Source organism: Salmo salar, chromosome ssa20, assembly GCF_905237065.1.
Source record: "Salmo salar chromosome ssa20, Ssal_v3.1, whole genome shotgun sequence".
Classification (NCBI taxonomy): Eukaryota; Metazoa; Chordata; class Actinopteri; order Salmoniformes; family Salmonidae; genus Salmo; species Salmo salar.
Window position 1 is genome coordinate 28,316,337 of NC_059461.1, and position 14,317 is coordinate 28,330,653.

At 43.5% G+C, this 14,317-nt stretch overlaps 1 protein-coding gene across 4 annotated transcripts in view; it reads right to left on the bottom strand.

Moving 5' to 3' along the window:
- Positions 1–14,317, bottom strand: part of LOC106580331 (AP-1 complex subunit beta-1) — a 44,939-nt gene that overhangs the window by 16,217 nt on the left and 14,405 nt on the right. For 3 of the 4 annotated variants that reach the window (XM_014161229.2, XM_014161230.2, XM_014161227.2), the window contains exons 14-22: positions 13,708–13,918; positions 13,485–13,505; positions 13,117–13,269; positions 12,500–12,529; positions 12,252–12,389; positions 11,933–12,078; positions 11,671–11,800; positions 5,183–5,267; positions 4,421–4,507 (exon numbers count right to left, since the gene is read on the bottom strand). In XM_014161229.2, the coding sequence (XP_014016704.1) occupies positions 4,421–4,507; positions 5,183–5,267; positions 11,671–11,800; positions 11,933–12,078; positions 12,252–12,389; positions 12,500–12,529; positions 13,117–13,269; positions 13,485–13,505; positions 13,708–13,918 (1,001 nt within the window). The remainder of the gene's footprint in view (positions 1–4,420; positions 4,508–5,182; positions 5,268–11,670; positions 11,801–11,932; positions 12,079–12,251; positions 12,390–12,499; positions 12,530–13,116; positions 13,270–13,484; positions 13,506–13,707; positions 13,919–14,317) is intronic. The other variant, XM_014161232.2, reaches the window with a different exon arrangement.

Consider the following 14,317-nt stretch of genomic DNA (forward strand, 5'->3'; position numbering starts at 1 on the left):
ATCGGACCACCATTTTATTACGTTTGCAATTGCAACAAATAATCTGCTCAGACCCCAACCAAGGAGCATTAAAAGTCGTGCTATAAATTCTCAGACAACCCAAAGATTCCTTGATGCCCTTCCAGACTGCCTCTGCCTACCCAAGGACGTCAGAGGACAAAAATCAGTTAACCACCTAACCGAGGAACTCAATTTAACCTTGCGCAATACCCTAGATGCAGTTGCACCCCTAAAAACTAAAAACATCTGTCATAAGAAACTAGCTCCCTGGTTTACAGAAAATACACGAGCTCTGAAGCAAGCTTCCAGAAAATTGGAACGGAAATGGCGCCACACCAAACTGGAAGTCTTCCGACTAGCTTGGAAAGACAGTACCGTGCAGTATCGAAGAGCCCTTACTGCTGCTCGATCATCCTATTTTTCCAACTTAATTGAGGAAAATAAGAACAATCCGAAATTTCTTTTTGATACTGTCGCAAAGCTAACTAAAAAGCAGCCTTCGCAAATGGAGGATGGCTTTCACTTCAGCAGTAATAAATTTATGAACTTCTTTGAGGAAAAGATCATGATCATTAGAAAGCAAATTACAGACTCCTCTTTAAATCTGGGTATTCCTCCAAAGCTCCATTGTCCTGAGTCTGCACAACTCTGCCAGGACCTAGGATCAAGGGAGATACTAAAGTGTTTTAGTACTATATCTCTTGACGCAATGATGAAAATAATCATGGCCTCCAAACCCTCAAGCTGCATACTGGACCCTATTCCAACTAAACTACTGAAAGAGCTGCTTCCTGTGCTTGGCCCTCCTATGTTGAACATAATAAACGGCTCTCTATCCACCGGATGTGTACCAAGCTCACTAAAAGTGGCAGTAATAAAGCCTCTCTTGAAAAAGCCGAATCTTGATCCAGAAATTATAAAAAACTATCGGCCTATATCGAATCTTCCATTCCTCTCCAAAATTTTAGAAAAAGCTGTTGCACAGCAACTGACTGCCTTCCTGAAGACAAACAATGTATACGAAACGCTTCAGTCTGGTTTTAGACCCCATCATAGCACTGAGACTGCACTTGTGAAGGTGGTAAATGACCTTTTAATGACGTCAGACCGAGGCTCTGCATCTGTCCTCGTGCTCCTAGATCTTAGTGCCGCTTTTGATACCATCGATCACCACATTCTTTTGGAGAGATTGGAAACCCAAATTGGTCTACATGGACAAGTTCTGGCCTGGTTTAGATCTTATCTGTCGGAAAGATATCAGTTTGTCTCTGTGAATGGTTTGTCCTCTGACAAATCAATTGTAAATTTCGGTGTTCCTCAAGGTTCCGTTTTAGGACCACTATTGTTTTCACTATATATTTTACCTCTTGGGGATGTCATTCGAAAACATAATGTTAAATTTCACTGCTATGCAGACGACACACAGCTGTACATTTCAATGAAACATGGTGAAGCCCCAAAATTGCCCTCGCTAGAAGCCTGTGTTTCAGACATAAAGAAGTGGATGGCTGCAAACTTTCTACTTTTAAACTCGGACAAAACAGAGATGCTTGTTCTAGGTCCCAAGAAACAAAGAGATCTTCTGTTGAATCTGACAATTAATCTGGATGGTTGTACAGTCGTCTCAAATAAAACTGTGAAGGACCTCGGCGTTACTCTGGACCCTGATCTCTCTTTTGAAGAACATATCAAGACTGTTTCAAGGACAGCTTTTTTCCATCTACGTAACATTGCAAAAATCAGAAATTTTCTGTCCAAAAATGACGCCAGAAAAATTAATCCATGCTTTTGTTACTTCTAGGCTGGACTACTGCAATGCTCTACTTTCCGGCTACCGGATAAAGCACTAAATAAACTTCAGTTAGTGCTAAATACGGCTGCTAGAATCCTGACTAGAACCAAAAAATTTGATCATATTACTCCAGTGTTAGCCTCCCTACACTGGCTTCCTGTTAAGGCAAGGGCTGATTTCAAGGTTTTACTGCTAACCTACAAAGCATTACATGGGCTTGCTCCTACCTATCTTTCCGATTTGGTCCTGCCGTACATACCTACACGTACGCTACGGTCACAAGACGCAGGCCTCCTAATTGTCCCTAGAATTTCTAAGCAAACGGCTGGAGGTAGGGCTTTCTCCTATAGAGCTCCATTTTTATGGAATGGTCTGCCTACCAATGTGAGAGACGCAGACTCAGTCTCAACCTTTAAGTCTTTACTGAAGACTTATCTCTTCAGTAGGTCCTATGATTAAGTATAGTCTGGCCCAGGAGTGTGAAGGTGAACGGAAAGGCTGGAGCAACGAACCGCCCTTGCTGTCTCTGCCTTGCCGGTTCCCCTCTTTCCACTGGGATTCTCTGCCTCTAACCCTTTTACAGAGGCTGAGTCACTGGCCTACTGGTGTTCTTCCATGCCGTCCATGGGAGGGGTGCGTCACTTGAGTGGGTTGAGTCACTGACGTGGTCTTCCTGTCTGGGTTGGCGCCCCCCCTTGGGTTGTGCCATGGCGGAGATCGTTGTGGGCTATACTCGGCCTTGTCTTAGGACGGTAAGTTGGTGGTTGGAGACATCCCTCTAGTGGTGTGGGGGGCTGTGCTTTGGCAAAGTGGGTGGGGTTATATCCTGCCTGTTTGGCCCTGTCCGGGGTATCATCGGATGGGGCCACAGTGTCTTCTGATCCCTCCTGTCTCAGCCTCCAGTATTTATGCTGCAGTAGTTTATGTGTCGGGGGCTAGGGTCAGTCTGTTACATCTGGAGTATTTCTCTTGTCTTATCAGGTGTCCTGTGTGTATTTAAATATGCTCTCTCTAATTCTCTCTTTCTCTCTTTCTGTCTTTCTCTCGGAGGACCTGAGCCCTAGGACCATGCCTCAGGACTACCTGGTATGATGACTCCTTGCTGTCCCCAGTCCACCTGGCCGTGCTGCTGCTCCAGTTTCAACTGTTCTGCCTGCGGCTATGGAACCCTGACCTGTTCACCGGACGTGCTTGTTGCACCCTCGACAACTACTATGATTATTATTATTTGACCATGCTGGTCATTTATGAACATTTTAACATTTTAACATTTTGACCATGTTCTGTTTTAATATCCACCCTGCACAGCCAGAAGAGGACTGGCCACCCCTCATAGCCTGGTTCCTCTCTAGGTTTCTTCCTAGGTTTTTGGCCTTTCTAGGGAGTTTTTCCTAGGGAGTTTTTCCTAGCCACCGTGCTTCTTTCACATGCTTTGCTTGCTGTTTGGGGTTTTGGGCTGGGTTTCTGTACAGCACTTTGAGAATATCAGCTGATGTACGAAGGGCTATATAAAAATAAATTTGATTTGATTTGAAATTTGATTTTCATCTGTACTTCGCTCCCTTCATCTTTCCCTCGATCCTGAAAAGTCTCCCAGTCCCTGCTGCTAAAAAATATCCCTAAAGCATGATGCTGCCACCACCATGCTTCACCGTAGGGATGGTGCCAGGTTTCTTCCAGGCGTGACGCTTGGCATTCAGACCAAAGAGTTCAATCTTGGTTTCGTCGGCCAAAGAATCTTGTTTCTCATGATCTGTGACTCTTTAGGTGCCTTTTGGCAGGTTGAATACTGTAGAGATGGTAGTCCTTCTGGGAACTCTGGAGCTCTGTCAGAGTGATCGTCGGGTTCTTGGTCACCTACCTGACCAAGGCCCTTGCTCCGGTTGGCCAGAAGGCCAGCTCTAGAAAGAGTCTTGGTCACAAACTTCTTCCATTTAAGAATGATGAATGCCACTGTGTTCTTGGGGACCTTAAATACTGCAGAAATTTTTTGGTACCCTTCCCCAGATCTGTGCCACGACACAATCCAGTCTCGGAGCTCTACGGACAATTCCTTCAACCTCACGGCTTGGTTTTTGCACTGACAAGCACTGCCAACTGTGAGACCTTAAATAGACAGGTGTGTGCCTTCCCAAATCAAGTCCAATCAATTGAATTTACCACAGGTGGACTCCAAGTTGTAGAAACATCAAGGATGATCAATGGAAACAGGATGCACCGGAGCTCAATTTCAAGTCTCATTGCAAAGGGTCTGAATACTTATGTAAATAAGTTCTGTTTTTCATTTTGAACAAATTTGCTAACATTTTTAAATACATGTTTTTGCCTTGTCATTATGGGGTATTGAGTGTAGATCGATGAGGGGAAAAAAAAATTGAATCAATTTTAGACAAAACGCTGTAACGTAACAAGATGTGGAAAAAGTCAAGGGGTCTGAATACGTTCGAAATGCACTGTATATCCATTAAATAGATAGAACCATGTCAGAGCTCCAGTCTGTTTCCACAGCTCCACATCCCAGGTTACATGTCAAGCTGTCTTAACACACAAAGCATGTAGAGGAACATTCTCCTCCTCTCCCCTCTCCTTTTATCCCTCCAATCCCTTCTTCGTCTTAATCCGTCTCACCTGAGTTGAGATGACAGTCTTTGATCTGGAACTGAGACTCGTTGTCATTAGGAATGTCTTTCCATGTGGCCAGGAACAGCTGACGCTCTGGGGAGAGATACAAAGAAGAGTTAAGATGGTGGGAAGGAATGAGAAACAGAGAAAAGAAAGAAAGCAAAATACGAGGGAGACCGAGGACGAGAGAGCAAATGGAAATAAAAAAACAAGGTAAACAGTTTGTTGCTGTGCTGAACAGTGCGTTTCCTGCTGCGCTTTTAGGATCCGGAACATTAGCTCCCAGCAGCGTTCCTGCTGCTCCCCCATCTGCAGTCTCCACAGGGGGACAGACACCACCACATTCCCCCAGAACCAATCAACCAGAGCGGGAAAAGAACAGGGCAAATTGGACCGAACGTCGGGATTGTGTGATCTGAGAGCAAATGCATGACAAGATACTTAAGTGCACGCACGCACACACACACACACAACACACACACACACACACACACACACACACAGACACACACCTTCTAGGAGACTGATGTAATGGTCAGGAGCTGACCTGTTCCTGGTTTCAGGCTATTGACAGGAGACACTATATGTTCATGTTTTTAAATGCATGTCAATTGTAAAGTCTTTTGTCTGTAATGTATTTTTTGTTTTGTGTCGGACCCCAGTAAGACTAGCTGTTGCCATTGGCGTCGGCAAATGGGGATCCTAATAAATCAAAACTCTAAACTCAGTGACACACTGATTCACTGAGTAGTTTATTCAGACACTCACCCATCTTTCCATCTTCCACAAACAGCATGCTGATGGGGTATTGGCAGCTGAAGTAGAAGACGTCAATGTTGTTCTTCACAGCCACCTGTGAGAGTGATTATACAGAGGGGAGGGGGAGAAAGAGAGGAGGGAAAGGACGGAGAGATGAAGAGGGCAATCTATGACTCATTGTTTTCAAGTGGCCTGAAAGGACAGACACTGCAGGGCATGTGTGGGGTTATTGAACAAGAGGTTACTGTCCTATGGAGACGACAATACACACGATAGCATCCACAGCACTCTGTATTCTACTACACAATGTGATCCCTCTCCATCCCTTTCTCTGTATTTAAGGCCCATTTGCTAAGGCAACATCTTTTATTCCTCCCTCAACATTTATCCATTGTTTTTCCTCTGACAACTGGAGAATAAAGATACCATGCTATAAAAAAATAATAATATTTGTCCATAGACCAGATGATGCATAAAAGGCCACTTGACTACATCTTCATTGAAGCGTGACATAGGATGCATCCCAAATGGCACCCTATTCCCTTTATAGTATACTACTTTTGACTAGGGCCCACACAATATAGGGAACAGGGGAACAGTTGGGATTAAACCACAGTCTACTCTCTAAGAACTTTGTGGAGCCTGGAGCAGTCACCGTATTGATCAGCCTGCTCTATAGAAGAGTGATGAGGACATTGAGGTTGAGTTGAGCCTGTGGTAGGAAGGGGATGACAGGAGAAACTATTGCATAATTCATAAGGGAGTATTGATGCTGTGTGGACAGAGTGCCTCTGCCTGCTAGGCTGTCTGTACTGGAGTGGGGCCATTCTGTATCCCTATGTCTCTCTCGAACCTTCACACAACTGACTGGATAATAATGGAAACCCTTTTATTTTCACTGCTGCTAAACTATTTGTTTTTATAGCCTACAGTACCATCATACAAGTCCTGGGCCTGTATGGATCAAATAGTTTAGCAGTGATGAGTAAAGCATTTCCATCAGCTGATATGAGGAAGTGACTGTTGGCTAAATAACTGTGAGCAGGTACAGTACAGAGGCCCCAGCTTTTCCTCCTCCTGTAGGAATACAGCTGGCTGGGAGGAGCAGTGTTGGCGCCAAGGGAAACAGAGCAGAGCCGTGGTGTAGACTAAGACCACAGAGTGGGGTGACCTCTAATGACTATCCCCCACCTCTCGCTCATTTCTCCTTGACTCTCTTATCTCCTCTCACCAGGTGCACAACGTTCCATCCTTCCACCCTCTCGTCCCTCTAAGTCATCGGCGGACTGCTCTGATCCAAAGAGGCATCAGTTATGTTTCTGAACTAACAACTAGTTTGAGACTTTTAGGTCATATTTCATCCTTAGTTCCTGTAGCACAGGAATTTAAATAACCTGACATTATTTGAACATGATTTGAGGTGAAGCTATGACACAGCTAAGACTAGAGCTGGGCGATATGTCCAAAATATTATATCACATATATAAAACAAAATGGACGCTAAGACTGTGTTTGACAGTATTTTTAGTTGTTGAATAAAAGCTCTACAGTTGCTTTATGAGTAGTGAGTGATCTTAGGGTGGCAACATGAGTCTTTCTCCATTCTGATTGTTTTATACTGTTCAAATCAACCAAAATAAATTTCAGCACTTTTATCATTTCTGCATTTCCTGCACTCAATTGCAGTGGTGGAAAAAGTACCCAATTGTCATACTTGAGTAAAAGACACATTAATAGAAAATTACTCAAGTAAAAGTGAAAGTCACCTAGTAAAATACTTGAGTTAAAGTCTAAAAGTATTTGGTTTTAAATATACTTAAGTATCAAAATGAAATGTCACCATTTTCTTTTTTTTCCCCCTTTATGGATAGCCACGGTCACACTCCAACACTCAGACATAATTTACAAACAAAGCATTTGTGTTTAGTGAGTCCTCCAGATCAGAGGCAGTAGATGACCAGGGATGTTCTCTTGACAAATGCGTGAATTGGACCATTTTCCTGTCCTGCTAAGCATTCAAAATGTAACGAGTACTTTTGGGTGTTAGGGAAAATGTATGGAGTAAAAAGCACAGTATTTAGGAATGTAGTGAAGTAAAAGTCGTCAAAAATAAAAATAGTAAAGTACAGATACCAAAAACAAAACTACTTAAGTAGTACTTGAAAGTATTTTTACTTAAGTACTTCACACCACTGCTCAATTTAGAATTTCCACACTGCCACATAGGGCTGCAGGATATGGGATAATAATCTAGGACTTATATTTAACCAAATGTTGCAATAGCAATTTGACTTGCGAATTAGAGCAAAACTGTTGGAATTGTGGAAATAGAATGAGTATTCTAATTTTATAGTTAGTAGTGGGCACTTTGAATACAGTGTTGGTTGAGATGACAAATTAAAATGCCAGGGAGGAGTTATTGTGACAGGGTAGGAACTAAAGTGTTGATATGTGTTTCCTAGGGGACCCTATAAGCTTTGGCTACATTGCATGTTCTCTCTTAGCTACTTCATGTAGCTAACATATTCTTGCTTTGCATATTCCTCTTTGATTTAGAAGATACTGTTGCACAAACAACATGCTGATTTAGGTCTACACCATCACTGGTATTATCAGGCTGTATTAGCTAGCTACGTTTGCTCTTACTCAGTACATTTATTAGCGGCTAACAATTAGCGTCACAAGATTTAGGGCAACTTGCCAAGAAAAGAAACTAGCTGTTTGCTGATGTAAGAAACACAAACTAGGTGTCATTATTGAACGCTAGTGGATTTATATTAAGAAGCAAAGTGAAAACAGCATTGTTGCATGTGCTGCATTGACCATGCAGACTAAACACAAGTGTCTCGTGGTTGAGAAACATCAAATGTGCTCCTTGAGTGACAGGGGGCGTGGCTAGGTCTGTGTGGAAAGTGGCACCGAGAGAAAGAGCTGAGAGATGACTCAAGTAGAGAACTATACACATTGATATTACACATGGCGTATCACATTTAACAAACCAAACATTCAAATACCGGTATAGAAGGTAAAGTAAAAACCCCAAAATCGGTCCCTGCATCAATACCAGTATATTATAAAATACGGTACACTCCCCAGCCCTAGCTAAGACAATGTGAAGCTAATAACATCAACTGGGGGCTGTACTGTATAATTAACAAGGCATACAGTTCCTTCAGAAAGTATTCATACAACTTGACTTATTCAACTTTTTTGTTGTTGCAGCATGAATTAAAAATTGATTCAATAGATTTCTCACCCATCTACAGTGAGGGGGAAAAGTATTTGATCCCCTGCTGATTTTGTACGTTTGCCCACTGACAAAGAAATGATCAGTCTATAATTTTAATGGTAGGTTTATTTGAACAGTGAGAGACAGAATAACAACAAAAAAATCCAGACAAACACATGTCAAAAATGTTACATTGATTTGCATTTTAATGAGGGAAATAAGTATTTGACCCCTCTGCAAAACATGACTTAGTACTTGGTGGCAAAACCCTTGTTGGCAATCACAGAGGTCAGACGTTTCTTGTAGTTGGCCACCAGGTTTGCACACATCTCAGGAGGGATTTTGTCCCACTCCTCCTTGCAGATCTTCAAGTCATTAAGGTTGAGGCTGACATTTGGCAACTCGAACCTTCAGCTCCCTCCACAGATTTTCTATGGGATTAAGGTCTGGAGACTGGCTAGGCCACTCCAGGACCTTAATGTGCTTCTTCTTGAGCCACTCTTTTGTTGCCTTGACCGTGTGTTTTGGGTCATTGTCATGCTGGAATACCCATCCACGACCCATTTTCAATGGCCTGGCTGAGGGAAGGAGGTTCTCACCCAAGATTTGACGGTACATGGCCCCGTCCATCGTCCCTTTGATGCGGTGAAGTTGTCCTGTCCCCTTAGCAGAAAAACACCCCCAAAGCATAATGTTTCCACCTCCATGTTTGATGGTGGGGATGTTGTTCTTAGGGTCATAGGGAGCATTCCTCCTCCTCCTCCAAACACGGCGAGTTGAGTTGATGCCAAAGAGCTCCATTTTGGTCTCATCTGACCACAACAATTTCACCCAGCTGTCCTCTGAATCATTCAGATGTTCATTGGCAAACTTCAGATGGGCATGTATATGTGCTTTCTTGAGCAGGGGACCTTGCGGGCGCTGCAGGATTTCAGTCCTTCACGGCGTAGTGTGTTACCAATTGTTTTCTTGGTGACTATGGTCCCAGCTGCCTTAAGATCATTGACAAGATCCTCCTGTGTAGTTCTGGGCTGATTCCTCACCGTTCTCATGATCATTGCAACTCCACGAGGTGAGATCTTGTATGGAGCCCCATGCCGAGGGAGACTGACAGTTCTTTTGTGTTTCTCCCATTCTTCCACAGCACCAACTGTTGTCACCTTCTCACCAAGCTGCTTGGCGATGGTCTTGTAGCCCATTCCAGCCTTGTGTAGGTCTACAATCTTGTCCCTGACATCCTTGGAGAGCTCTTTGGTCTTGGCCATGGTGGAGAGTTTGGAATCTGATTGATTGATTGCTTTTGTGGACAGGTGTCTTTTATACAGGTAACAAACTGAGATTAGGAGCACTCCCTTTAAGAGTGTGCTCCTAATCTCAGCGCGTTACCTTTATAAAAGACACCTGGGAGCCAGAAATCTTTCTGATTGAGAGGGGGTCAAATACTTATTTCCCTCATTAAAATACAAATCAATGTAAAACATTTTTGACATGCGTTTTTCTGGATTTTTGTGTTGTTATTCTGTCTCACTGTTCAAATAAACCTACCATTAAAATTATAGACTGATAATTTCTTTGTCAGTGGGCAAACCTACAAAATCAGCAGGGGATTAAATACTTTTCCCCCCCCTCACTGTACACACACACAATACCCCATTTTGACAAGTAAAAACATGTTTTTAGAAATGTTTGCTAATTTATTGAAAATGAAATACAGAAATGTAATTTACATAAGTAGAATGAGCTTTGGCAGCGATTACAGCTGTAAGTCTTTCTGGGTAAGTCTAAGAGCATTACACACCTGGATTGTACGATATTTGCACACCTTTTCAAATTCTTCAAGCTCTGTCAAGTTGGTAGTTGATCATTGCTAGACAGCCATTTTCAAGTCCTGCCATTGATTTTCAAGACAATTTAAGTCGAAACAGTAACTAGGCCACTCCAGAACATTCAATGTAGTCTTGGTAAGCAACTCCAGTGTACATTTGGCCTTGTGTTTTTGGTTATTGTACTGCTGACATAGGTCCCGTGTGGCTCAGTTGGTAGAGCATGGTGTTTGCAACGCCAGGGTTGTGGGTTCGATTCCCACGGGGGACCAGTACGGAGAAGAAAAAAAAAAAGTGTATGAAATGTATGCATTCACTACTGTAAGTCGCTCTGGATAAGAGCGTCTGCTAAATGACTAAAATGTAAAATGTAAATGTCTGAAAGGTGAATTTGTCTCCCTGTGTCTGTTGGAAAGCAGACTGAGGTTTTCTAGGATTTTGCCTGTGCTTAACGCGATTACATTTAGTTTTATCCTAAAAACACTCCCTAGTCCTTGCCGATGACAAGCAGTCCCATAACATGATGCAGCCACCACCATGCTTAAAGATATTAAGAGTGGTACTCCATCAAGTTAATTTCTTTGCCACATTTTTGCAGTTTTACTTTAGTGCCTTATTGCAAACAGGATGCATGTTTTGGGAATATTTTTAGGTTAGTATTGTGGAGTAACTACAATTTTGTTGATCCACCCTTAGTTCTATCACAGCCATTAAACTCTATAACTGTTTTAAAAAGTCACCATTGGCCTCAGTGAAATCCTTGAGGGGTTTCCTTCCTCTACAGCAACTGAGTTAGGAAGGACGCCTGTATCTTTGTAGGGACTGGGTGTATTGATACACCATTCAAAGTGTTATTAATAACTTCACCATGCTCAAAAAGATTTTGAATGTCTTTTTTTTAAACCCATGTACCAATAGGTGGCCTTCTTTGCGAGACATTCGAAAACCTCCCTGGTCTTTGTGGTTGAATCTGTGCTTGAAATTCACTGCTCGACTGAGGGACCTTACAGATAATTGTATGTGTGGGGTACAGAGATGAGGTAGTCATTCAAAAATCATGTTAAACACTATTATTGCACACAGAATGAGTCCATGCAACTTATTATGTGGCTTGCCATAACAAAGGGGTTGCATTTTTATTGACTCAAGACATTTAAGCATTTCATTTAATTAATTTGTAAACATTACTAAAAACATAACTCCACTTTGACATTATGGGGTATTGCGTGTAGGCCAGTGACACAAACTCTCAATGTAATCCATTAAATTCAGGCTGTAACAACAAAATGTGGAACAAGTCAAGGGGTGTGAATACTTTCTGAAGGCACTGTGTGTCAAGGCCAGAGCTGACATCATGTGGTAACAATAGGTCAAGCTGACATTTAACTCTAGATCAGCCTAGTTTTCTGAAATATCCTGTACAACTAACGTTGTGGGAAGGTTACCTGCAGGTTGTTGAGAGGGTCCATCTTCATGACTGGCCCGACAGTGCTGAGGGGGAGGCTGACTTCAATTGTCTGGTTTGGGCCGAGAGGGGTGAGGACCTGGAGAGGGCCGGCAGGGGCCAGGCCAAAACTAGAGAAAGATGAGTCCAAGTCAGAACCAGAAACCACCCAAGAGGAAATCACATTCAGACCAGAGATGGGTGGGTTCAATGACAGTCATTCAGAATGTGAGCTCACATCAGTCACAGTATGGTCCTCTCACCTGTTCCTGTTGAACTGGATGGCGAAATCAGTCATGACGCTCATGGCCTTGTTGGTGAGGATCAGCTCCATCTGGATGACTCCAGCACGCCGAGCGAAGGTCCCAGAAATCTCCAGACCTTTAGCCTTCATGGCCGGGAGCCACACCTGAAGACACAGGACGCCATCAGAATGCCTCTACAGCACAGCAGCAGTATCATATAGCAGCTATATCCATCTAACTGCTTGTTACAGAGGACAAGGCCTTCATATAAATACAAAACACTTATTCTATTCTGCCACTGCAACAGTATACTATCATACTGTACAGAGAGACTTACTATTTTTGGAGGAATATATGCTCCCATCGGCATGCCAACTCCACCTCCCAAGTCAAACAGGTCTCCTAGGCCACCCCCCACTGGGGCGTTGAGCGAGGCTGGCATCACAGCTGGAGCCGCTCCAAAACCTGCCCCCATCTGTGGATGAGAGATCATGTTTAACATGTAAGACCTGAGCATCCAAAAACTGCACTGAAATATCAACCTTCAAAATGTACATGTTTAAACAACCAGGCAAGTAGACTTACTGCAGGACTCCCACCAATATCTCCTCCAAGCTGAGGGGAGAGAGAGAGAGGTTCAGGTTTTACATTACTAGAATGTTACACCTTATTCCCAGGAGGTTAAGAGGGAGATGCTAGAGGAAGACTGAAGGGGTTGAGAGCAGAGACAATATAACAGTGTTCTATAACTGTGGATGAAAGGAGGGAGGTTGAAGAGCGCAGGACGAGCATCATGTATTCAGGTTCATTCTGACATCCCTCTGAAACTAAACTCCAACTGTTTGCCAGCACAGTGGTCCATTAAGTGGTTTCATAGAGAGTTCAGTATTGAAATACATATTACTCCCAAACATTTCATGAAGAGAGCAGAGCAAAAGTCTAGAGTAGCATGTAAAAATCATCAAATTATAAAAATACAGCTTGCTAGCTAAAGTAAGTAGGGCTTTTGGAACAACAAACACATTAAGAACAGGACCTACAAGAGTCTCAGAGACCTGAAACATGTCGAGACAAGAGGAAACAGACAGTGACACTGCTGCTAAAGACGGTGAGAGGTCACAGGTCACAGTGAAGCACAGGGTACCAGAGGGGGACTCTAGTCTAGACTGTTTAGCAGCCTCTACTGATGCCCCTCAACCAACCTCTGCAGGGGGGCTGTGCTCAGTAGGGCTGTGGTCAGGAGGGCTGTCAGTGTGACTGTAGTCAGTGTAGGTGTAGTCAGTGTGGGTGTACACTGGCGACGGGGGCTGAGGTGACGGAGAGCGAGGAGTGTCCGTCCGCGGGGGAACGTGGGGCTGATGGCAGGATAATGTAGGGTTGCCAGATGTATTCATTGACATGTTACAATCAGGATGCATGAAGCACAGAGAAAGAATATTGAAGAGGTGAATACAGCACACAGTATGATACGTATAGTATATAGAGCAATAAAAGTGAGCTACTACATCTAATTAATGATGATATGTGATGTGAGACTATAGAGCTATGCCCTCTCCCTCCATGTAGTTACCGGTTCAGACTCATCCCCCATCTGCAGGTGTGGCATCGAATAAAAAGAGGAAAACACTCAGTCAAAAAAAGAGAGAAGAATTTTGGGGAAAAAGAGGGGGGGGGGTATAATAACCGTAACCTCTGGCTACAATTACTGTTTGCAGAGAGCATTTGACCCAGAAAGGGTTCACTGGTTGACCAGGGGTAGCAGCATAGGGGTCTACACTATGTGAAATACCTACCAGGCTGTCCAGACCTCCACCCAGGAGGTCCATGCCCCCCATCTGCATGCCGGTGGTGGGGGGTGGGGGGCCGCTGGTGGTGGGGGGTGCCATGTCCAGGTTGAGAAGGTCCCCCAGGAGGTCTCCCTGGGAGGGGATGATAGAGGGAGCAGCCTCAGGGGCAGAGCCCCCAGCGGCAGTGCCCACGTCTGGGCTCTCCGTACTCTCTCCTCTGGGGGATGGAGAGAAGGACAGAGGAAGTTAGAGAGAACTAAGATTCACACAATAAAAAGGGGGCATTTAAGACGTTTTTTTTTTTTACTTGTTTAACCTTGTTTGAAGTCATAAATGCAGTGTTGTGTGCCAAAATACATATAGGCCTAGTCCAAGCCAAGCTAAATTATCTGGAACTCTATTCAATAAACCAAACCTGCTTAAAATTGATCCTGAAGTAATTTTAGGGAACATCACAGGCACATCTTAAATCTAATGAAAATAACAATTAAATGGCAGAAAACGTCATCTGCTCTGTGCAGTGGGCTGCACTTGATGTCTGCTTGGAACACAGCCTCATACGAGATCTTTCTGACTGCTCTGGGTCACATCAAGTGGGCCCTAAGTGATGCGAGTG